This window comes from Diadema setosum, chromosome 7 (genome assembly GCF_964275005.1).
Source record: "Diadema setosum chromosome 7, eeDiaSeto1, whole genome shotgun sequence".
Lineage (NCBI taxonomy): Eukaryota > Metazoa > Echinodermata > Echinoidea > Diadematoida > Diadematidae > Diadema > Diadema setosum.
The window spans coordinates 4,113,509-4,131,909 of NC_092691.1; the positions used below are offsets into that span (position 1 = coordinate 4,113,509).

The following is an 18,401-nucleotide window of genomic DNA, read 5'->3' on the forward strand; positions in this document are numbered from 1 at the left end:
TGGGAAATCAATAGAATTTTTTTCCGCATCCATCACCAAAAATATTCCGGTATTACTCTGAAGAAAGGTCTGAATTTACCTTACCTCTATACATGTGTAGTATACCAGTATTATAATTATGAAAGGAACCTGTTTTCAGGGTTGCAAATGGGGCACACAAACTTTAAAAGATTATTATAAGTGTTTCTCATGTTTTGACAGTGGATAGGAACAGCGCTTCCCATGTTTTCGCTGCATTTACACATGGGTCTTCAGTAAACAGGGAGTGTCTTGACCTTGACCTTGAAAGATGTGCTTTAAGTGTTTGGCTGTGTACATTGCTGCATGGCAGTACAATAACAAACTTGAATCCAATGTTTTGATTTGTACATGTATGTATTATACTGCTGTAAGTGCATTCAGCATGTTGAGTTCATCCAAGGAGGTATCTCATACCTCCTTGGTTCATCTATGTGCATTTGAAGCAGACACTGCTCTGTGAGGTGTGCTCTATTATGTTCAAGAAGGATTTTGTTGTTATTTTTTTTTCTTCCACTTTGTCATGTTCTAGTTTTTCATAATGTCTGAGATACAAGTAACATGAGACAACACTGCTGGCAAGTAAATGTTAGCATTAAAAACTAAATGCTTAGAGCAGTAAAAAATGCTGTGTGAAAAAGATTATTTTCCTGTATTGGTTTTGCATTATAACGTTTCCCTATTTTCAGAGCCCAGTTCATTAAAGGTCCAGTTTACCTTTGGGAACAGTGATTTCAAAAATGTTCAAGATATCACATTTGATGCATATGTGTAGGTCTGTTGTATCATAAAACATCCTACCATAATGAAATATTTGCAATAAAACCTAAAATATAAGGAGATATCAGGGTTTTTCTCAATAAACCGTAACTGTATACGGTTTAGTCTGGAAACAGTTTTATTATAACTATTGTTCACATTTTGTGTATTTAACAACACTTAACATCAATTATATGGATTCAAATTTTGACAGAGGTTGTTTTTATCCGTAACTCACATTTTACAACTATTTAAAGCACTAATGCTGGGTCTTTGTTTCATCTGCAAATGGTAAATTATGCCTTTAAATGTGTTGTTCAATTATTATGTGAATGCTGCATACTATACACTGTATGAGATGTTATTGCCGAGAATCATGATTTTTCATTATGATTCAACAAGAAAGAAACATAACTTACTTCATTTGCCAACCCTATACCTTTAGTACATTGTGTAATTGTGATGATATCATGTATTCCTATGCAGCAGGAAAATGAGCAATAAAATAAGGGAGTATGATAGCATTGTGTGTTGAGAGAACAATCAAACTGTTTATTTCAACATGCTATATATGATCATATGTATATATATAAATATACAGTTCGACCTCGATTATCCGGCCATGTCGGGACCGGCGCTCATCAGGATAAGCGAATTGGCCGGATATGGGAGACACAATGTTAATGTAGGCTATATAGCTGACGTTCAAGCTGCCGTCCCAGTGCACTGGCAGCTACAGGCAGGTAGCGTTCCCCGCAACGGTAGTGTAATCTATGCTAGCCTGCGCAAAATTGTAGTCCCTTCTTCACAAAATATTATCTTTATGTGAATATCATACATGTTTTACCTAATTAGATATTGAGAAACCTATCATGCACATGTTATGAAATAAGTGAAATAGATCCATGAAAAGATGTTTAAGTCACTGTTTTTTTCTCAATTTTTGGATGAAAAAAAAAGTCCTTCACTGCATGAACGCGTCCGGATAATAGAGATTTCCAGATAAAAGGAGGCCGGATAATCGAGGTCGAACTGTACAGTAATGTAAAAGACAATTGCCCAAACAAACAGTTAATTGATTCAATGGATGTAAAAATTTGGTGCAAGTGTAAGGGAAATCAGATATATCAGATACATGAAGTCTGATCGAAAGTCATGACTTTTTTTTTTGTTAACCCTTCAGCAACTGAAGATTCCATATATAATGGCCTATTGTTCCCAAGAAGATACAGCAGTTATGCTCTCATTTCGAAAATTTTCTAAATCGCGTAAAGTAGCTGACTGCATGTTTATTTTTGTCTGTTATATATGAAGAGTTTGTTTGCAAAAACCGATAAGTCCATATTTACCAAACGGAGATATTTGAGATTAAAGGTCAAGAAAAATATAGAGAATAATAAGAAAATTTTTGCTTCTTTTGACCATAACTTTAAAAATGTACCTTTATATGTAGTGACCAATATATCATTTAAAAGGTATTATTTTGTACTTTATGACAGAGACCGTACTTCAAAATCTTCAAAATTGGACTTATCGGTTTTTGAAAACAAAGTCTTCATATTATGTTTATTTAAAAGTCTGTTAGACTTTACCAAGAGTCTGGTGTGTCACAAAAGTTTATTCTGATATACTTTTGTTGACCTATGACCTCTTTGAAATTATGTAATTACGTATTCTATATGACAACAATAAAAATGGTAAAGCATAAGAAAAAAGCGCACGGGCGGTTTCTGACTGTTTAGTTACTTATGGGTCAACTCGGTGTGCTGCCCTCTACAGTTAAGAACTCTACAACAGTATGTAAAGTTCCAGTAGTGGAACACTATAATACAGAAAAAAACAAACACTCCACGAACCTGGTGTTTTTCTTTTCCTTACACAAAAAGTTAATGTACATAAGTATTCCCCCGAACTGTTACTAAGATAATGTTGAGGAAAATGATAATCCCCTTCTGTGGAGGAGCTATAGGCCAGGTGCACTTTTGATGTCTTAGGGGGAAAAAATAAAAATCTGTGGACATTCTTTGTACATTATATATCATTCAACATTTGGCAACACAAAATTTTGTGTAGAGTTCATGTTTAAAGAAGACGCCAAGTGGAGTCAACCAAAAATGATAACTTTTCAATAGATTGGCTGATTTTCGTCAAACATTTGGTGAGCGTTTCAGAAAGATTTCTGCATACACTGAATCACATAATATGATGGGGGAGGGGACCTCCCCTTAAAGTTGTCATATTTTAGGTGTCTACATCACAAGAATCAAATGAATTGTATGGCACGAGATGTAGAGGTTACGTCAAGCTGGGATTACGTGGGGATTTGATCTGGATTTGGAAGTGGGAAATGGGGCTACCAGGCAAGATAGAGCAGGCGAATGTACATGGGAGTACACATCGGCTGAATTAAATCAGACGGGAAGAGTGAGGGTAATGTCGGCAAAAGGGTGGGTAGACGTAAGTGGAGAGATGAAAGGTCATTAAAGGTAAGAAGGATAAGTACAGGCGACTCCCTTTATGACGAAGTAATTGGGATTTGCAGTGTTCATTTGTTGTATAGAAATTGCGTTATAACCAAACAAAAACAAACAAGGAGAATAATACTCTATAAAGGTATAATTATAAATGATAATAGTGAGACCTGCATTTCACATCGTTGTAACGAGAATTTCTTTAAAATCGTGTTCGTTATAATTTGAATGGAGTGTAGGGCATAACGGTATTATCGGTGGAAATGGAAAGCATGATACCGGGTAATGTGCGATGGTCCATGAAAATTGTATACTCCAATGATATGCGCCTGAGCTCTTGAAAATTTTTGAAATATATTATACGATGTAAGTCTCGGATATTCTTTGAAGATGTGGTTTTAACACTCTTAAAAACATTCACATTGCTTCAAGACTAAGTATATCTTTCGATTTACGTAATTAGTAATATAACAAAAAATGTCGCATATGCTCGTTGAAAAGGCCTGCTGATTGCCTCAAACAATTTTGATACTGAACTTTAAACGTAAAGAACTGTAATCTACTCGGTTTCGCTGACGGAACCGTCGATGTAGGCCCTGTGCCTAAGTCGAAACGTCTTATTCTGTAACAGAAATTACTATAATAAGTTATGCATATCAAAGTGTTTTTTTTTTTTCCTTTTTGTGTTATGTGCAATGAGAGGGTGAGTTTTTATTTCGTTCTATTTTAGTTCACATCAACTCTGGTCGCCGATGGAGATGTGCCAGGGGATTCTTGTAGAAAAAACAAACAAACAAACACACACACACACACACACACACACACACAGAGTAGTGGTGTGAAGTGAATGAGGAAACATACTTGTAAATGTTGAATAACATATTTTTTTTTTCTTATCAATGAGCGGTGAAGGACTAATATCTACAACAATAAAAGACAAATTTTACTCATTAGGTCGGTAGCAAGTCAAAGTAATGTGTACCTGTTACATGTATTTTCTTAAAATTAAATTTTATGGAACTCTTTCCTTTTTTTCTTTTTACAGAGTATCGCTATACTGTTGCCACATCTCGAATATTATTGTTGTAGCCTTTGCGTTACTTGGAATCCCAAAGAGATGCATTGTTTATTAACTTTAGAACGGTTAGTGTATGAATTTCTTCGAGTTTCATTGGTAGATTTTTTTTCTGCATTCACTGATCGAATGCGCACATTATGCAATGTTTGGAGTAAAGTCCTTTGTGGTGTAGGTTTTTCTAGTTTCCTCTGTAGCTGATGGAATCGACACAGGCGCGACATTTGACTAAAATATAGTGTAATACTGTGTAATCATAAAGTCCGGTCTCGCAAAAGATAAAGTTTAGGAACTATCTCGCGCCCATATTTCCGACCTGAAGCCACGCCCATACTCCGAATTTACAAACACCTGCAGTGCGACCTCTATTGTTGTCTCATCTTCATCGACGCGTCTCTCCTCCATTCATCCCTTTCCAATGTGCACGCGATTGTTCTTATTGTGACGCGATGCGGTACGGCGCATAAGCATAAAGGGTGTCTATGGCAACGCTGACTCTGCCCCACAGCACGCCGGGAAAATAACCTGTGTTCTTTATTTGTGTATACACACAGATTGTATACACTCGAGACCCCATGTCATCACGCTATGTAACAAGTCGAGAAGTTTACACGCCGGACAACTTCCAAGATACTTGTTCCATTCGAGAATAGGCCGAGAAAAAGTTTCTCGGATGACATTTTCTTGAATCTCACGGATATTAACAGTGCTTGAGTAAACAACACACAAGGTAAGTTCTTAATTATTTTCTATGATTTCATAGTGATGTTGTTACACTCCAAAATTCGTATTGCTTAAACTTTGTAACTCGATGAAACGAGCGCAATTGGTTCACCTACTCGTATGATGGCTATCCGCTTTTACGTGGGCAACGCATGCTTCACACGTTTGCGATTTGATGTTTTTCTAAAGGTGTCACAGATAAGTAGACGCTTAACAGTAGTATTTTCCTTTTAACGCGCTCAAATTCGCAAAATTCGCGAACTTTACATAACGATCTCAAATTTTATGTTTTCATATCCGTCGGTATTGTATTTTTTTTTTCGGATGTGTTTTTCTCTCTTGCTGACAATCTGATATTCACTACTAAACAACCGCCTCGAAGGCTTGCTATAATTATCAAAATACATGGATTATCACTACCACAGATAACACTTGGAACATTACGATTTGAGGGAATTCCGAAAGAATATGCATTGTAGTTGTAAATGGATTTTCATGAAATTAATTGTCACATCAATGGGATATGTATTAATTTCTAATGTTTATTCTCGCTATGCATGTGCACTTTTGAGCAGTTCATCACTGAGATACAACGTGTGCTTATCTATTAAAAGTCTATACGTTGAGACCGGTAGGCCTAAATGTCTTTTAGTTCTGATCTTCTCCTTCCTCTTTGTCATCTTTGCCTTTCTTCTTCTTCTTCTTCTTCTTCTTCTTCTTCTTTTCTTCTTCTTCTTCCTCTTCTTTTTTAGTCTTAGGAGACATCAGTGAGATTATTGATTATGTTCGTGACGACGAACTTGACACCAACAGCTTTTTGCCTTTTTTTTTTTTGTTAGCGTCACAATAACTTTTAGGATGGGATATCAGGACTACAATAAGATACGATTATGCGCACGTGAAGAGGTGCTCCTACAACTGTAGGGCCTATATCTCCTACCAAATTAAAACCCATTATCAATTACAATGAACATCCGTTATATCACTCTAAAAACACAAATGTTAAATTAGCATTTAAAAGGGCCGAGGAGTGACAACATTTTGAAAGTGTTGGTTTTCCTGCTAGATTCAACATTTAAAATGTTATTTTAAAAGTTGGATGCAACACTTCAAAAAATGCTGTCACTCCCCGGCCCTTTTAAATGTTGATTCAACATTTGCGTTTTTAGAGTGATCCTCTGATGAAACCGTCAGAACTTTGGAGCGAATGAAATGATCTCAGCAATGCCCGTCATCAGATTTCCAATTGTCTAAAAAGTTTTAAGAAATTATGACAGATTTACAAATGAAAATAATCCTCCTCGGTATACATTGTAATGATGTTTGTTCGCATACATTTAACACGAGTGCTACGTGTACATTGTTTCTTTTTTATTCTGCGTTTTATCGTGGGATGGTGAACGATGACTACCAGATTAATTCTTATTTTAAAGAATACACTTGGATATAGATACTGCTTTGAATAATGATGACATTGTCAGTTTTAGAAATAAAAATACACATTGAGATGATTCCGAATGTTTTTGGCTTACACTCGACGAAATGGTGAAAGTGATTAGGATGTTGCAAAAATGTTGCCATAATCAACTTTATCATGTAACTTCAATGTGATTGAACCTGCAGCATCCAATATACCATAAAATCATCTAACTTTGGATCTAATTACATGTTGTTATATCATGAGATGAGACACTACGGTTGCTCTAGTGACATAATATTTCATTCATCAACTTTCATGGTAATGAACAGTACAGTTTGGTAGTGATGGGGCTGTTATGTTGTTGATGTCGACAGTTAAAGGCTTCTAAGCTCAGAAGACTGTCATAGACTTATCTCGTTTCGATACACGGCTATTTTGCGAATGAAAACAGTGCAGAGGGTTTAGAGGAGCGGATTTTTCCACTTGTGTTGTTTGAACACCAATTCTTGCATTGTTGCGTTTGGGTTGACGCGCTTTAGGGCTCTACCTGAGGACTCTCGTGGAGCGACAGAGTAAACTCGTGAATACAATGAATGGCTCACTAGGCTCATTACAATCGCGGGCTAGTCTAATTGACATCTGAAAGGGTGTCATAAAAGTTCGCCTCGTTGGTTCGTCTCTAATTTCCTTGCCTGCAATTAACACATACATTGTACATGTAGGCTATACACACACGAGGCCCACCATAAAAAATAATAGCTTCGGACCGTTGCAGAGGTTGCTGTTTACTGACCAGGGAGGGAGTGAGCTGGTGCTCCTTGGAAACGTGTTGTCTATTTGCTGATGTGTGACTATAAAGTTCTCCAATCTTCCACGAGTTAGTAAGCTCGAACAGCACCGAATGCTGAAAGTCAAAGAGATGAATTAGGATATTTTTTCGGTGATATACAGTGCGTATCAAAAAAAAAAACGCAACAAGATTTAATTTTGAATTTGTGAAGATTGTGTTAACTTTACACCAAAGTGAGTAGCAACATCTTAAAGCCACATGTCTCCTCTTTCCAATGATATCTTATTTATTCTTACACGGTCATGGATGGCTGAGTAATCATTGTTTTTTGACAATGGGTCAAATTGGACTTGGGACCAAGTTTCAGTTTCTGCATTTAACTATGACGTCGATTTTCATAGAGAAAAGCTGAATGTCTGGGCTGGACATTGTGAAAACGGTTCGCTCCTAGGGCCCTTCTTCTTTGAAAAACAACATGAACGGAAATGGATGTTTACAAATTATTTTAGATGAAAATGTGATTTCTGAATGAATGGAAAATTTTTCTGTGCAACAAAGCGGTGTGTTCAGATGCTTATGGTGGGCACAGGATGGCGCACCAGCCCATCGACTAGTTGCAGTAAGAAACAGATTGGCTGAGGTATTTGGAAATTGGGTGATTGCCTTGTATCATGATGTGGATCTCCGGATCTTGTGACTTTTTTCTTTGGGGTTATCTCAAGAGCAAAGTGTTCATTACCCCTCCACCTGACATTGCAACTTTGAGACAAAGAATCACTGATGAGTTTGAAGCTCTACGCCACCAAGCCCCAATGATTCGCAGGGCTGTGTGTGAGATGGAGAAAAGAGCTAATCTCTGTGTGGAAAGGAATGATGGCCATGTTGAGGGGCATGGAATGTAATGTTAAAAAGAAATACTAGTATCCGAAAGAAGACAGTGGTAAGTTGTTATCATTAATTTCATCAATTTCATTAGTAGCGATCATTAATTTCATTTAAATTAAGTTCATCATTCCATTTGTTTAGTTAATTTCTAATAAGGTGCATTGATTCTTGCAGTGCCTAAACTTGGTCCCAAGTCCAATTTGACCCACTGTACAAAAAGAATGATTACTCAGCCATCCATGACCGTGTAAGAATAAATAATATATCATTGGAAAGAGGAGATATGTGGCTTTAAGATGATGCTACTCACTTTGGTGTAAATTTAACACAATCTTCACAAATTTGAAATCAAATCTTGTTGCGTTTTTTTGATACGCACTGTATTATAGATTATATACACTTTCTGTATATTTTGCGAAATGGCATGTTGACACACAGAATTAAGGGCTCCCCTTGTGAATGAAATTATCTTGTATCTACCTATCAATTTATATGCGCTGATAAACTCTTTATCAAAACATATTTTGTCTAATTCCCGAAATTTTCATACTTGACATGCGGCAAAGTGCTGGCATATTTTCTGATGTATAATTTGTTGTCTCCTCGGTATATAATATTATAGCCATTCTGCGGTATCCGCGAACGGGTAAGGGTTATACCGGGTCACGGAAACTGATCGTCCTGTGAAACCACCTGCTGCGCTGTAACCATGACGACGGTTGCTGAGTCGTAAATGTCACTTTATTTGTGGATGCGCTAAAGAAGCCGGATGAGCGATCCCTTGCTTTCGGGTGAAGGACGTCGGATTGTGCTTGCGGTTTGAACCTGTTGCTCACTATACAACTAGTAGACATGTCTTTGTGTGGAATTACGGCATATACAAAGTAAATCACGTTTGCTCGTATCGGACATGTTTTGGTGAGTTCTAGCAAGCGCACGTAATAGTTTGATTAGGTTATTATAAGCTTGATGATCACTGAAAGGTTTGGAATGTATACGAGTAGTACGCACGCACGAAAGCTTTGGATGAGAGTTCGTGCGTGATAACGCAAAATCCCTGTTTGGTGAAGTGCAGATTGTATGAACCAAAGTTGTACTTGTACATTTGTATGATAAACGGGTGTCATTCGTTGTCATTTACTGTATCTCAGATGTTTCCATTTTATAACGTTTGCCGTTTAAACTAACATTCAAGTAACTTACAGGTATAGTACTTTGTCTTTGGACTTTTAGATATAGATATGAACATATTATGAGATTTGACATCTTTTGGCTTTGGACTAGCTTGGGCCCGTGTCATGTCAATGCGAGGTTTGTGGTTATTCTGTCCACTGCATTATTCATGGCGGCATAAAAGAAACAACCAGTATTTCGTTTGTATTTTAAAATTGTTGCTGAGGTATCTGACACTTATTGCTACTTGCAACAATACGGCACTGTGACCATCATCATCATGAGATAGTCCCTCGGCAAAAGTGTTCTTTCGACGCTGAAATAAACACGAGAAGGAAATCACATACCGGACCCCTCATAATCCAAATGCAACGAAGATAATTATAAATAAATTTAACGAGATTTCTGATGAAGTGGAAGTGCCTTTGTACATAGAGTCAGAGATAAGATGAGTTCTTTTTGGTCTTTGGCGTCTCATCCTTCTAAAGTACACTTGCATATGCCGAAAGAAACCACATCGATGCAGCTTATCTGCAAAACGTGTGCAACACGCAGAGTAAACAGATTGTTACAGTGTACTTACTGTATAGAAACTGCTTTCACAGTTCCAACTCAACTGGAAATCAACTTTCAGGTACAGAGATATGCGTAGAAAAAAATTGATATATATGTATACATAATAATTATGCAGCGCAACACACATACAAGTAGGGCAACAGTATGTGTGCATAAGTACAAAGTATGGAAAAAAAAGAATTAGTATTATTATTATTATCATTCATTTGGTATTCCAAAATAAAATACAAGCAGAAAATCAAATTACATGATATAAAGAATGAAAGACTGTACGAACCCCCCCCCCCCCCAAAAAAAAAGCTTCTTTTTTTTTGTGGTGTACTGAACGAACACATCTCAGTAAAAGGTCAAGCGTATGTTAACATTTTACATACCAAAGTATAAGATTTGTCTGATTCGTTTAATGATTCTCCTTCTTATATCGTAAACTTGGTGACACACATTTAAATTTTATTGTAAAGGGTTTCCGTTTTTCTCATTTTTTTAAACAGACTGTTACACGTAATTCCTATATTCTGTGAATCGGTATATATACTCATTTGGGGAATATTACCCTTTAAATCCTACAACACCCTTTTTATTCGGACGGGGATACATTGCACTTCTATATACGAATGCTTGTCAGCATGATTAATCTTGCTCTCAAGTTGGAGTCCCAAGTCCATAGATGCCAGGTAAGTTAATCTGTAACTCGATCCGCATCCCGTCTCGAAAGGAGTAATTTAAAATCCGCTCGATTTCTGTCTCAGTGAATACTGTGTACATTATTTTGCTGAGATCATGAATTTGAAAACTTTCGCGATCGCCCAAGCGCATTTCATTTTCCATGACATGATTTTGCAATGGCCCCTTATTGTTTATTCATTATTTCCATTCTTTCTTCTTCTTTTTTTCATTAATGCAGTTTTTGTTATAGGTGATACGTAGTTATGACATATCCATTGATTGCTTGAAAAGAAGGTATACTCTGAAATACACGCAATTTACGAAAAGCGTTTCTATAACAGAATAAAACATCAGTTCATCAGGTATGGGACTTTTTCTGAAGAGGCCTGATTGTAACAAAAATGTGTATATGTAGGCAAACTTTGTCATGGAAAGTTTATGACTTCGTACAAGAATGTAACTACTCTTTATATGACGATTGCAATGCAATTGGGCAGTATCAAACAATTCACAATAATTGTCAAAGATACTATTATATATCTATATTTCTTTAGATTTGGCACCCTTGCTAATCATAATATATACATGCCAAAGAAAGATAATATTAGATCATTTCTTATCTAATTTGGAACAAGAAAAATGAATTGATGATGTTATACAATGTTCGCTTGAAGCAATTACAAACTGTATCTAGTACGTTGGGTCAACCTTTTATAGATAGGACACCTTCACTCAAAATAGCAAATAAAACAAACAAAAACTCAAAACAATATCACTGTTTCAATGATGGTGTGCGTGCCAATCGGAATCCCTCTTATGTCTTTGTCGAATTATCAATATGTATTATTCTCTCGATTTATGATAACTATAGAAACCGACCCACCATGCCTGCTGAGACCGTGTCACTTCCGTCCATCAGCGACAAGGTTTCCGCCCCGCTCACCGGGAAGGACTTCCTTGTCGCCTCGCACTACCGCATCGGGAACGACAAACGCCTGAGCAAGAGCGCCACCAGGCGGAGCACATTCAAGAAGGACTATGTGGCGCACCGCTCCTACGGCCGAGAAGCGGCGGCCGAGCCTCCGGCCCCTGCGGCCGTCATGCACAAAGATGTCACGGCGGGAACGTCTGATACCACGGAAACACACGCATCCTACAAGGTATATAAATCAATAATTTCAGGGTGTCATGGCGGCAAGAAAGCAGAGCAAATATAGGCTATAATGAAATTTGGTATATGGTATTCCTTTCAAGAAATGCTAGTATTCTTTGACAAGGGAAGGAAGCGAGGGTCAATGTCTCCCTATATGCAGAAAACCTCTGAAGTGTTGCGAATCAATAAATTTGTCAATCTCTAAGTTTTATCTTTAAGTTTTATCTGATGTGGGCTTACATTCATTGGAGACGGAGGGGAAAGAAGTGGAAATTGGTGAACGTTAGTTTAATGATACAATTATTAATTGTGTTACGACGAAATGCACAAGCTTGTTTTATGGCCCTATACCTAACCTTCTGTGTTTGAATCCTTCAGGGAATCTTCTTGCCAAAAGTCAACCAGTGCAAGGCTCTTACCAAGACCAACTTCATGATGGACTCAGACCGCCGCATCGAGTCTTTTCTGACGTCACACTCCCAGGAATTCCAGTCTCCGCGCGGGGTTACGCGCTCCTTGCCCAACGCCGAGCCTATGAGGAGCTACGTGCCGCAGGGCGACAAGGAGAAGGAGCGCATGCCCGCCTCCGATTACCATGGCAACTTCCGGGGTCATGACACATCGGTCATCAAAGTTCACCGCGCGCCGTGCATGCACACAGGTGTGTGATATTGTTATGCTCATACTAGTATACCACAATCTGTTGACGCTCAAGTTTCCGGTTTCATAGATAGATTTAGTTGTGATGGATAATATTGCTTCATCAGTGTCCTGTCGTCGTGAGTGTATTAGAAACGCTTGCCCAAATTCTTCCTCATTTGTAGTGGCTTCTTCCTTTGAATATGGACTGCACTTTCGGGGAACTCCCCTGAGAGATAAAACTGGGTCATTTCTTTGAATAGAACAGACAGTTACGGTATGGTGTGCTTAGTGTATATGTGTTACAGACTGGTATAGCTTGGCAGCGTTTCCTCAGTTCTAAAATTCCATCAGTAGTAGAACCGTCACTGTCAAACTCTTACTCTGTTCGATAAAAACTAAATAGGACAACTCTTTCAAATATTTGCCTTCATGAAAGAAGAAAACTAACTATCTGAAATCAAATTCGCATTTGAAAACGATAAGTACATCTGATCTCTCTGCAAACATAATTTCAAAGATTGCTGTATGAGCACTATCAAAGGAAGGTGCTGAGACACTCGCATTCATTACTATGATTTCCCCACTGTCATTTAATCATTTTATTGTATCATAATTTATTAGTATAGGTATCTGTGCTCATTTAACACAATGCATTTGCATTAATGTTATGAGTGGGGTGTGCTGCTGTGATATTATGTTGCCTGAAATGCCATAATCAAACTAATGAAATCTCTTTGGCACCATAAATACCACCTTATCAAAACTACTTCAGTCACGGCTGACATAACCTACAGCCCTTCGACGAATTTAGAGACAAAATTATTGCGCCTCAAAGTTTAATTGGATTGCTTTGCTTCTAGGCCTATTGCTGTTTCCATAATTACAGTTAATAGCAATTTTTCATTAATTAACTTTTTCTTGTGGTGTTTTCTTCCACGCTCAGGCGGCGAACCAACCATCCGGGGGGACTACAGGACACACGCTCCGTACGAGACATCGTCGAAGGAGCAGTTTCCTGGCAGATACCTTCCTTACGTAGCTGTGAAACCAGATGTAAGTACAAGATCAAGGACGGGCCACATACAAGCTATTACAATGTATCTATTTTTGTCACACGCCATATAGTATGATGTTGATGATTATACAAGTTATATCAGCTGACAAAGTTCAAGAGTTACAGTTATATTAAAGCGATAAAGTAAAGCAATTATTGTGAAAGCCACAATGTTAAAAAGGGAAACGAATCTTGCAATTTGACAATGACTTGAGGTTAGAGTCATGAACCTAGCAACTCTAAAATCACAATGAAGTGTTCAACTTTACAAATGAACATGTCGTGTTTTTGTTTTTGTTTTTTTTTCTCCTTTGCTTAGCTGGCGGGTTCATGCATCCCACAGGGAGACACGGACAAGTTGATACATCGAGAAACCACCCAGCTGACGTCATATCCTCGCTTCGCGGGGGAGCACTACCAACCTTACCAGCGAGATAGCGCCGTTACCAGGATACGGGACACCAACTTCAAGATGGGTCACAGCAAGAAATACGACCAGTTCGGCACAACGGCGGCAACTGCCTTCGATGCCAAGGAACTAGCTCGTAAGCCAAACCTTTGTGTATATACACTCCCGTCTGGCTCCATCATTGGTGTCGATTTTATATTAAACACTTCGTATCTGTTCTAAAATCTTATGATGCGTGATTGCACGATACTTTAGAGTAGACCAAAATTTCAGGGATTACGTCAGAGGTGTCAGCCACCACTGTCTGGACATAAACGAGTAGCTTGTACTCATCGAAGTAGTAACCTAACAGGGTAGGAAAAAAACACCCCCCCCCCAAAAAAAAAAAAAAAAAAAAAAAAAAAAAAAAAAAAAAAAAACTTACCCGACTTATTCATGTGCCTTCTGATTTCATCAACTAACGTGATTATGAGAAACAGACAGGGGGTAGTCCATTTTTATCGATTTTGACTCTCAATCCCTTACAGCTTTCACGAAGTTCGTGCCCTACGACAGCAACGCCAGCAACATCCCATCCGGTGACCTGGATCCTAACAGAGTATCGGAGAGAACATCTACAACTAACTACTCCGTATATCATCAGCTGGTGAGTTTCTAGCCCCACCCGGTCCCTCCATTCTCTATCTCTTTCTTTTTCCTTTCTCCCTTGATCTCTCTCCACACCCCCACTCTCTCTTTCTCTCGCACACTCACATCACTATATCACAATCATTGTTCGCCATGTAGTTTGAGAAATGGATAGAGGATGTATCGATGAACGTACAAAATAAACGGGTGTAAGATCTAACATGCCACATCATTATGCTGTTGATTATTTTGCCTGGAATAGTTTGGCAGAAAAAAGAAGAAGTAAAACGTCTCTCAGGGTTTATGATGAACTCGTACTCTGAGTTAGCTATGTAAAAGATATAAGTTCACCTTTTTATAGAGACGATTTGCTATGAAAAACATTAGATGTGAATATCATACAATCGCCACAAACGAAATGCGTAGTTTTGCCAGACTACAGCCGAGATATGGGAAGATATGAATTGAATTTATTAAACGAAAAAAAAAAGTTTTCTCCTGCTCTTTTTAAACGCACACCTATCAAAACATATCCATCAACAGCTTTGATTCTATTATTATTATTTTTTTTTTTTGCACCTGGCTCAGTTAACTTCTTAGGTCAACTTGCAGTAAGAGACGTGATATAGGTCTACACTTAAAAAAAAAATGAGAATTGAAATTCCAAATATATTCAACATCGGTAACCAAACTGCAGTCAAAGACGCGCAAGATTTGACCACGTAAGTTTACTGAAATAAGAATTACCCAAGATTCACTGTCGCAAAGTCTAATTTGCGTGTGTTTTGTTTTCTTATCATTATCTTTGTGCACCCCAGCCCCCATCTGGTTTCCGAAACGAGATCGTTTCGGGCGCGATGAAGAGAACGGTCAGCGACGTCACTTTCGGAGAACCTCGGAAACTTTCGTCCTACTACACAACCACCCAATCAGATGCATACCCAGCGCTCGGAAATTCGGCCTTTGCCGTTCGGGCGGACGGGTACAAGAAGAGCATCGTACCTCTCGATGGATTCGGTAAGAATCTACTGAACTGATTATTTATGACGTTGCTATCCTTAAATACGTGCATCATCATTGTTCCCCGCTGATTGTACTTTGGGAGAAGATATAAGTCGAACTGCCAGTTGTGCAATAGCGATTCTAAAGCCACGTATACATTGAACATCATTCATTTTATCGTCGGAAACATTGATGTGCATTGTGTGAATCTAGAATAGATTTTAACGCAACATTGCATTCAGATCATTTTCTCAATCCTCTTTCAACAATCATTGCATGATATCAAGTGATGACATTTTGGCCTAGCGACAAATGATGTCATTTTCTGGTACAGGCCTTCTCCCGCAGAACTGCGTCAATTTCAACAGTGATAATATTCTAAGAAACTGTGGCAAGAGCTGCAATACAAATAAATACATTATGGTTGTCTCTAACGGCTGATTTTGGTGTTTCTCAGGCGATCTTCACAATATGTCGACGACCACCGAAGATTTCCCGCCACCGTATAAGAATGGTATCACGCCTAATGGCGTCATCAAAGAAGACGAAATCAACAAGGTAAGACTTCAGCCTTGAAAGGAGAATATCACAAACTTGCCCCTCGCCCTTGTGTAATATTTCTTAAAATCAAATTAAGAATGATAGTATACCCATTGAGCATTACATTCGGCTAATGATTTATGCGAAGATGCTTTGAAATTTGAGCGAGTATTTAAGTCTGGCTTAAACGCATCTGTTGCAAATACATGTACATCGGAGGGTATCACCTTCACTGTAGTGCGACTAAAACATTGGACCAGACATCCGAGTCAGAAATTGACAGATCAAGATTTATTTTAATTTCTGCCCATTTTTGGGAGCTACAATTTACGAGACTTAGTTTTTACCGATTCAGCGTCATATTAACTGAGTGCAATTTCATTTGTAAGAACTAAAAATTCTTGTTATCCTTTTTTCTGTCTTTGAGTGTGGACATATGATTCTGAGTTTGAGATTTTTTTTTCCTCTCTCGTTCAAATGGCGATTGGAGACGGAATTGCAATTTTGATGGAGTGAAATGCATGTATATAGTAAGGCGGGTGTATGATAGGCCTATATCGTACAGATTTTGATTAAAGTCAGTTGGTTACCTACATTCTTACCTCCTGTTCTCCCCACAGCTCCGCGCCTCGCACTTCGACGCCCACATTGAGAAGAATCGCTACTTCGACACCACCCATCTCACCACCTACACGGCCAAGCGGGTGGAGCGCCACAAGTACGACAGCAACAAGCTGCAGAAGAGCTCCGTACCCATTGGAACCTTCACTATCTGAATCACTCGAATGAGGGACGCTCATCAACGTCCCTATCCTGTGGACGACAGCAAAGATTTCAACCGGGCATTTGCTGTCAAAAAACTGGACTTTTTAAAGACGAGTTTGCGGCTCTTGTATTGTCCTTTGCTTCATCCCAGCGAGCAAACCTTAATGATACATTCATACATTTTTATACTTGCAATACGTCCATTTAGAGCTGAGTCATGTAAGTAACATTTTGTGAGGTCTTGTCTGGCATTAAACTTATTCATTGCAATGTACAGATAACGAGCTGATCATGTACCATCTTTTGCCCCCCGCGGTGTGCTTGACAAGGGAAAATGCATCCACTGTAAATGTGGGAAGGAACACCGAATACCGAGTGCTTTTTTGTTTCATACCTCGATCCGTGGTTGATCTCTTACATTCATCTAAATGAGACGCTTAATAATAATCTGTAGAACTCGCGTATGTAGGTAATGACACCAAGATTTACACTGTACTTATAGTGTAAAATAAAAGAATCAGTGAAGTATATCTAGCAAAGGATTAAATTTGGCATGAGGCTGGTTTTCCTCAAGGAAATGTGATCCCTCTTCATCATTTTCGATGAGTGAGGTTTGGTCTATCTCCACTCTGGAAGTAGGAGTTACTTTGTACAAACATTGATTATATTCCAAGAACGTTGACCAGAACACTTGGAAACTTCACAGAAAAGAGTGTAGGCTACTGTAGAAACATCCGATCATTTTTTCACTTTTTTTTTTTCTTCCCGGACACGTTTTCGGTACATAATTCTGGCATCATTTAGATAAAGGGATGGTACAGTTTTGGTTGAGATGGGAATTCAGGTTTCCAACATTTTTTGATAATGATTTGTTTCAGATAATGAGAAACCTATTTTGAAATGTATGACAGATCATTTAATTCTATTTTTTTGTTCAGTTTATTTCATCAAAAGTGGTTTTGAAATGGCCAAGATATCCTAAACAAAGTAATCCTAAAAACAGGCGGGACCCACCTTTTATTAGAATTGCTTTGTTTTACTTTGCTATTGGATATCTGAGCCATTTCAAGACCGATTTTAATCAATAAGCTTGAATTCCTCTTAGAATTTTATGCATTTTAACATTTCATACAATGGTTTCTGAGTGTCTCGCAGTAAGATAAAAGCTGAATCCTCAACTCAACCAAAACTATACCATCCCTTTAAGCTCTAACACCTGATAAAAAAAGCTTCCAAACTAGCACCATGAATATTCTCTGATACTTTAAGCTACTTGTATGTCTGTACTATGTCCTTTAATTGCAATGGCAATATGATTGTACACTGTAACTGTAAATATGCTGCCATGTTGAATGCATTAAAATTTGCTATGGAATGGATATACAAAATATGAAAGTTATGTAATGTAACATTCTTTTGTTTCCAGAGAAAGCATTCATCCTCATTCATACACACTCAAACATCAATGACAAACATTGTTGGCAGAAAAAACAAAACACAAAACCCTGATGAATAAATATTCACATTTTATGAACATGAAACACAAAGATCAAAGGATGATAATGGACCAATGTGTTCTAAAGCCAAAGTACAGTTATGGAAAAATTGCATTATTTGAGGGTGCACTGTCTTTATTTTGCTCAGCTAAGACAA

General features: G+C 38.0%; 1 protein-coding gene across 1 annotated transcript; it reads left to right on the forward strand.

Moving 5' to 3' along the window:
• Positions 1 to 4,924: 4,924 nt before the first annotated feature.
• On the forward strand, positions 4,925 to 18,119 carry LOC140230425 (stabilizer of axonemal microtubules 5-like). Its single transcript, XM_072310579.1, has 9 exons — positions 4,925 to 5,053; positions 11,428 to 11,716; positions 12,088 to 12,370; positions 13,295 to 13,404; positions 13,725 to 13,950; positions 14,342 to 14,460; positions 15,260 to 15,458; positions 15,901 to 16,001; positions 16,604 to 18,119. The coding sequence occupies exons 2-9, from the start codon at positions 11,441 to 11,443 to the stop codon at positions 16,757 to 16,759; spliced, it is 1,470 nt and encodes a 489-aa protein (XP_072166680.1). The 5' UTR covers positions 4,925 to 5,053; positions 11,428 to 11,440; the 3' UTR covers positions 16,760 to 18,119.
• The last annotated feature ends 282 nt before the right edge of the window (positions 18,120 to 18,401 follow it).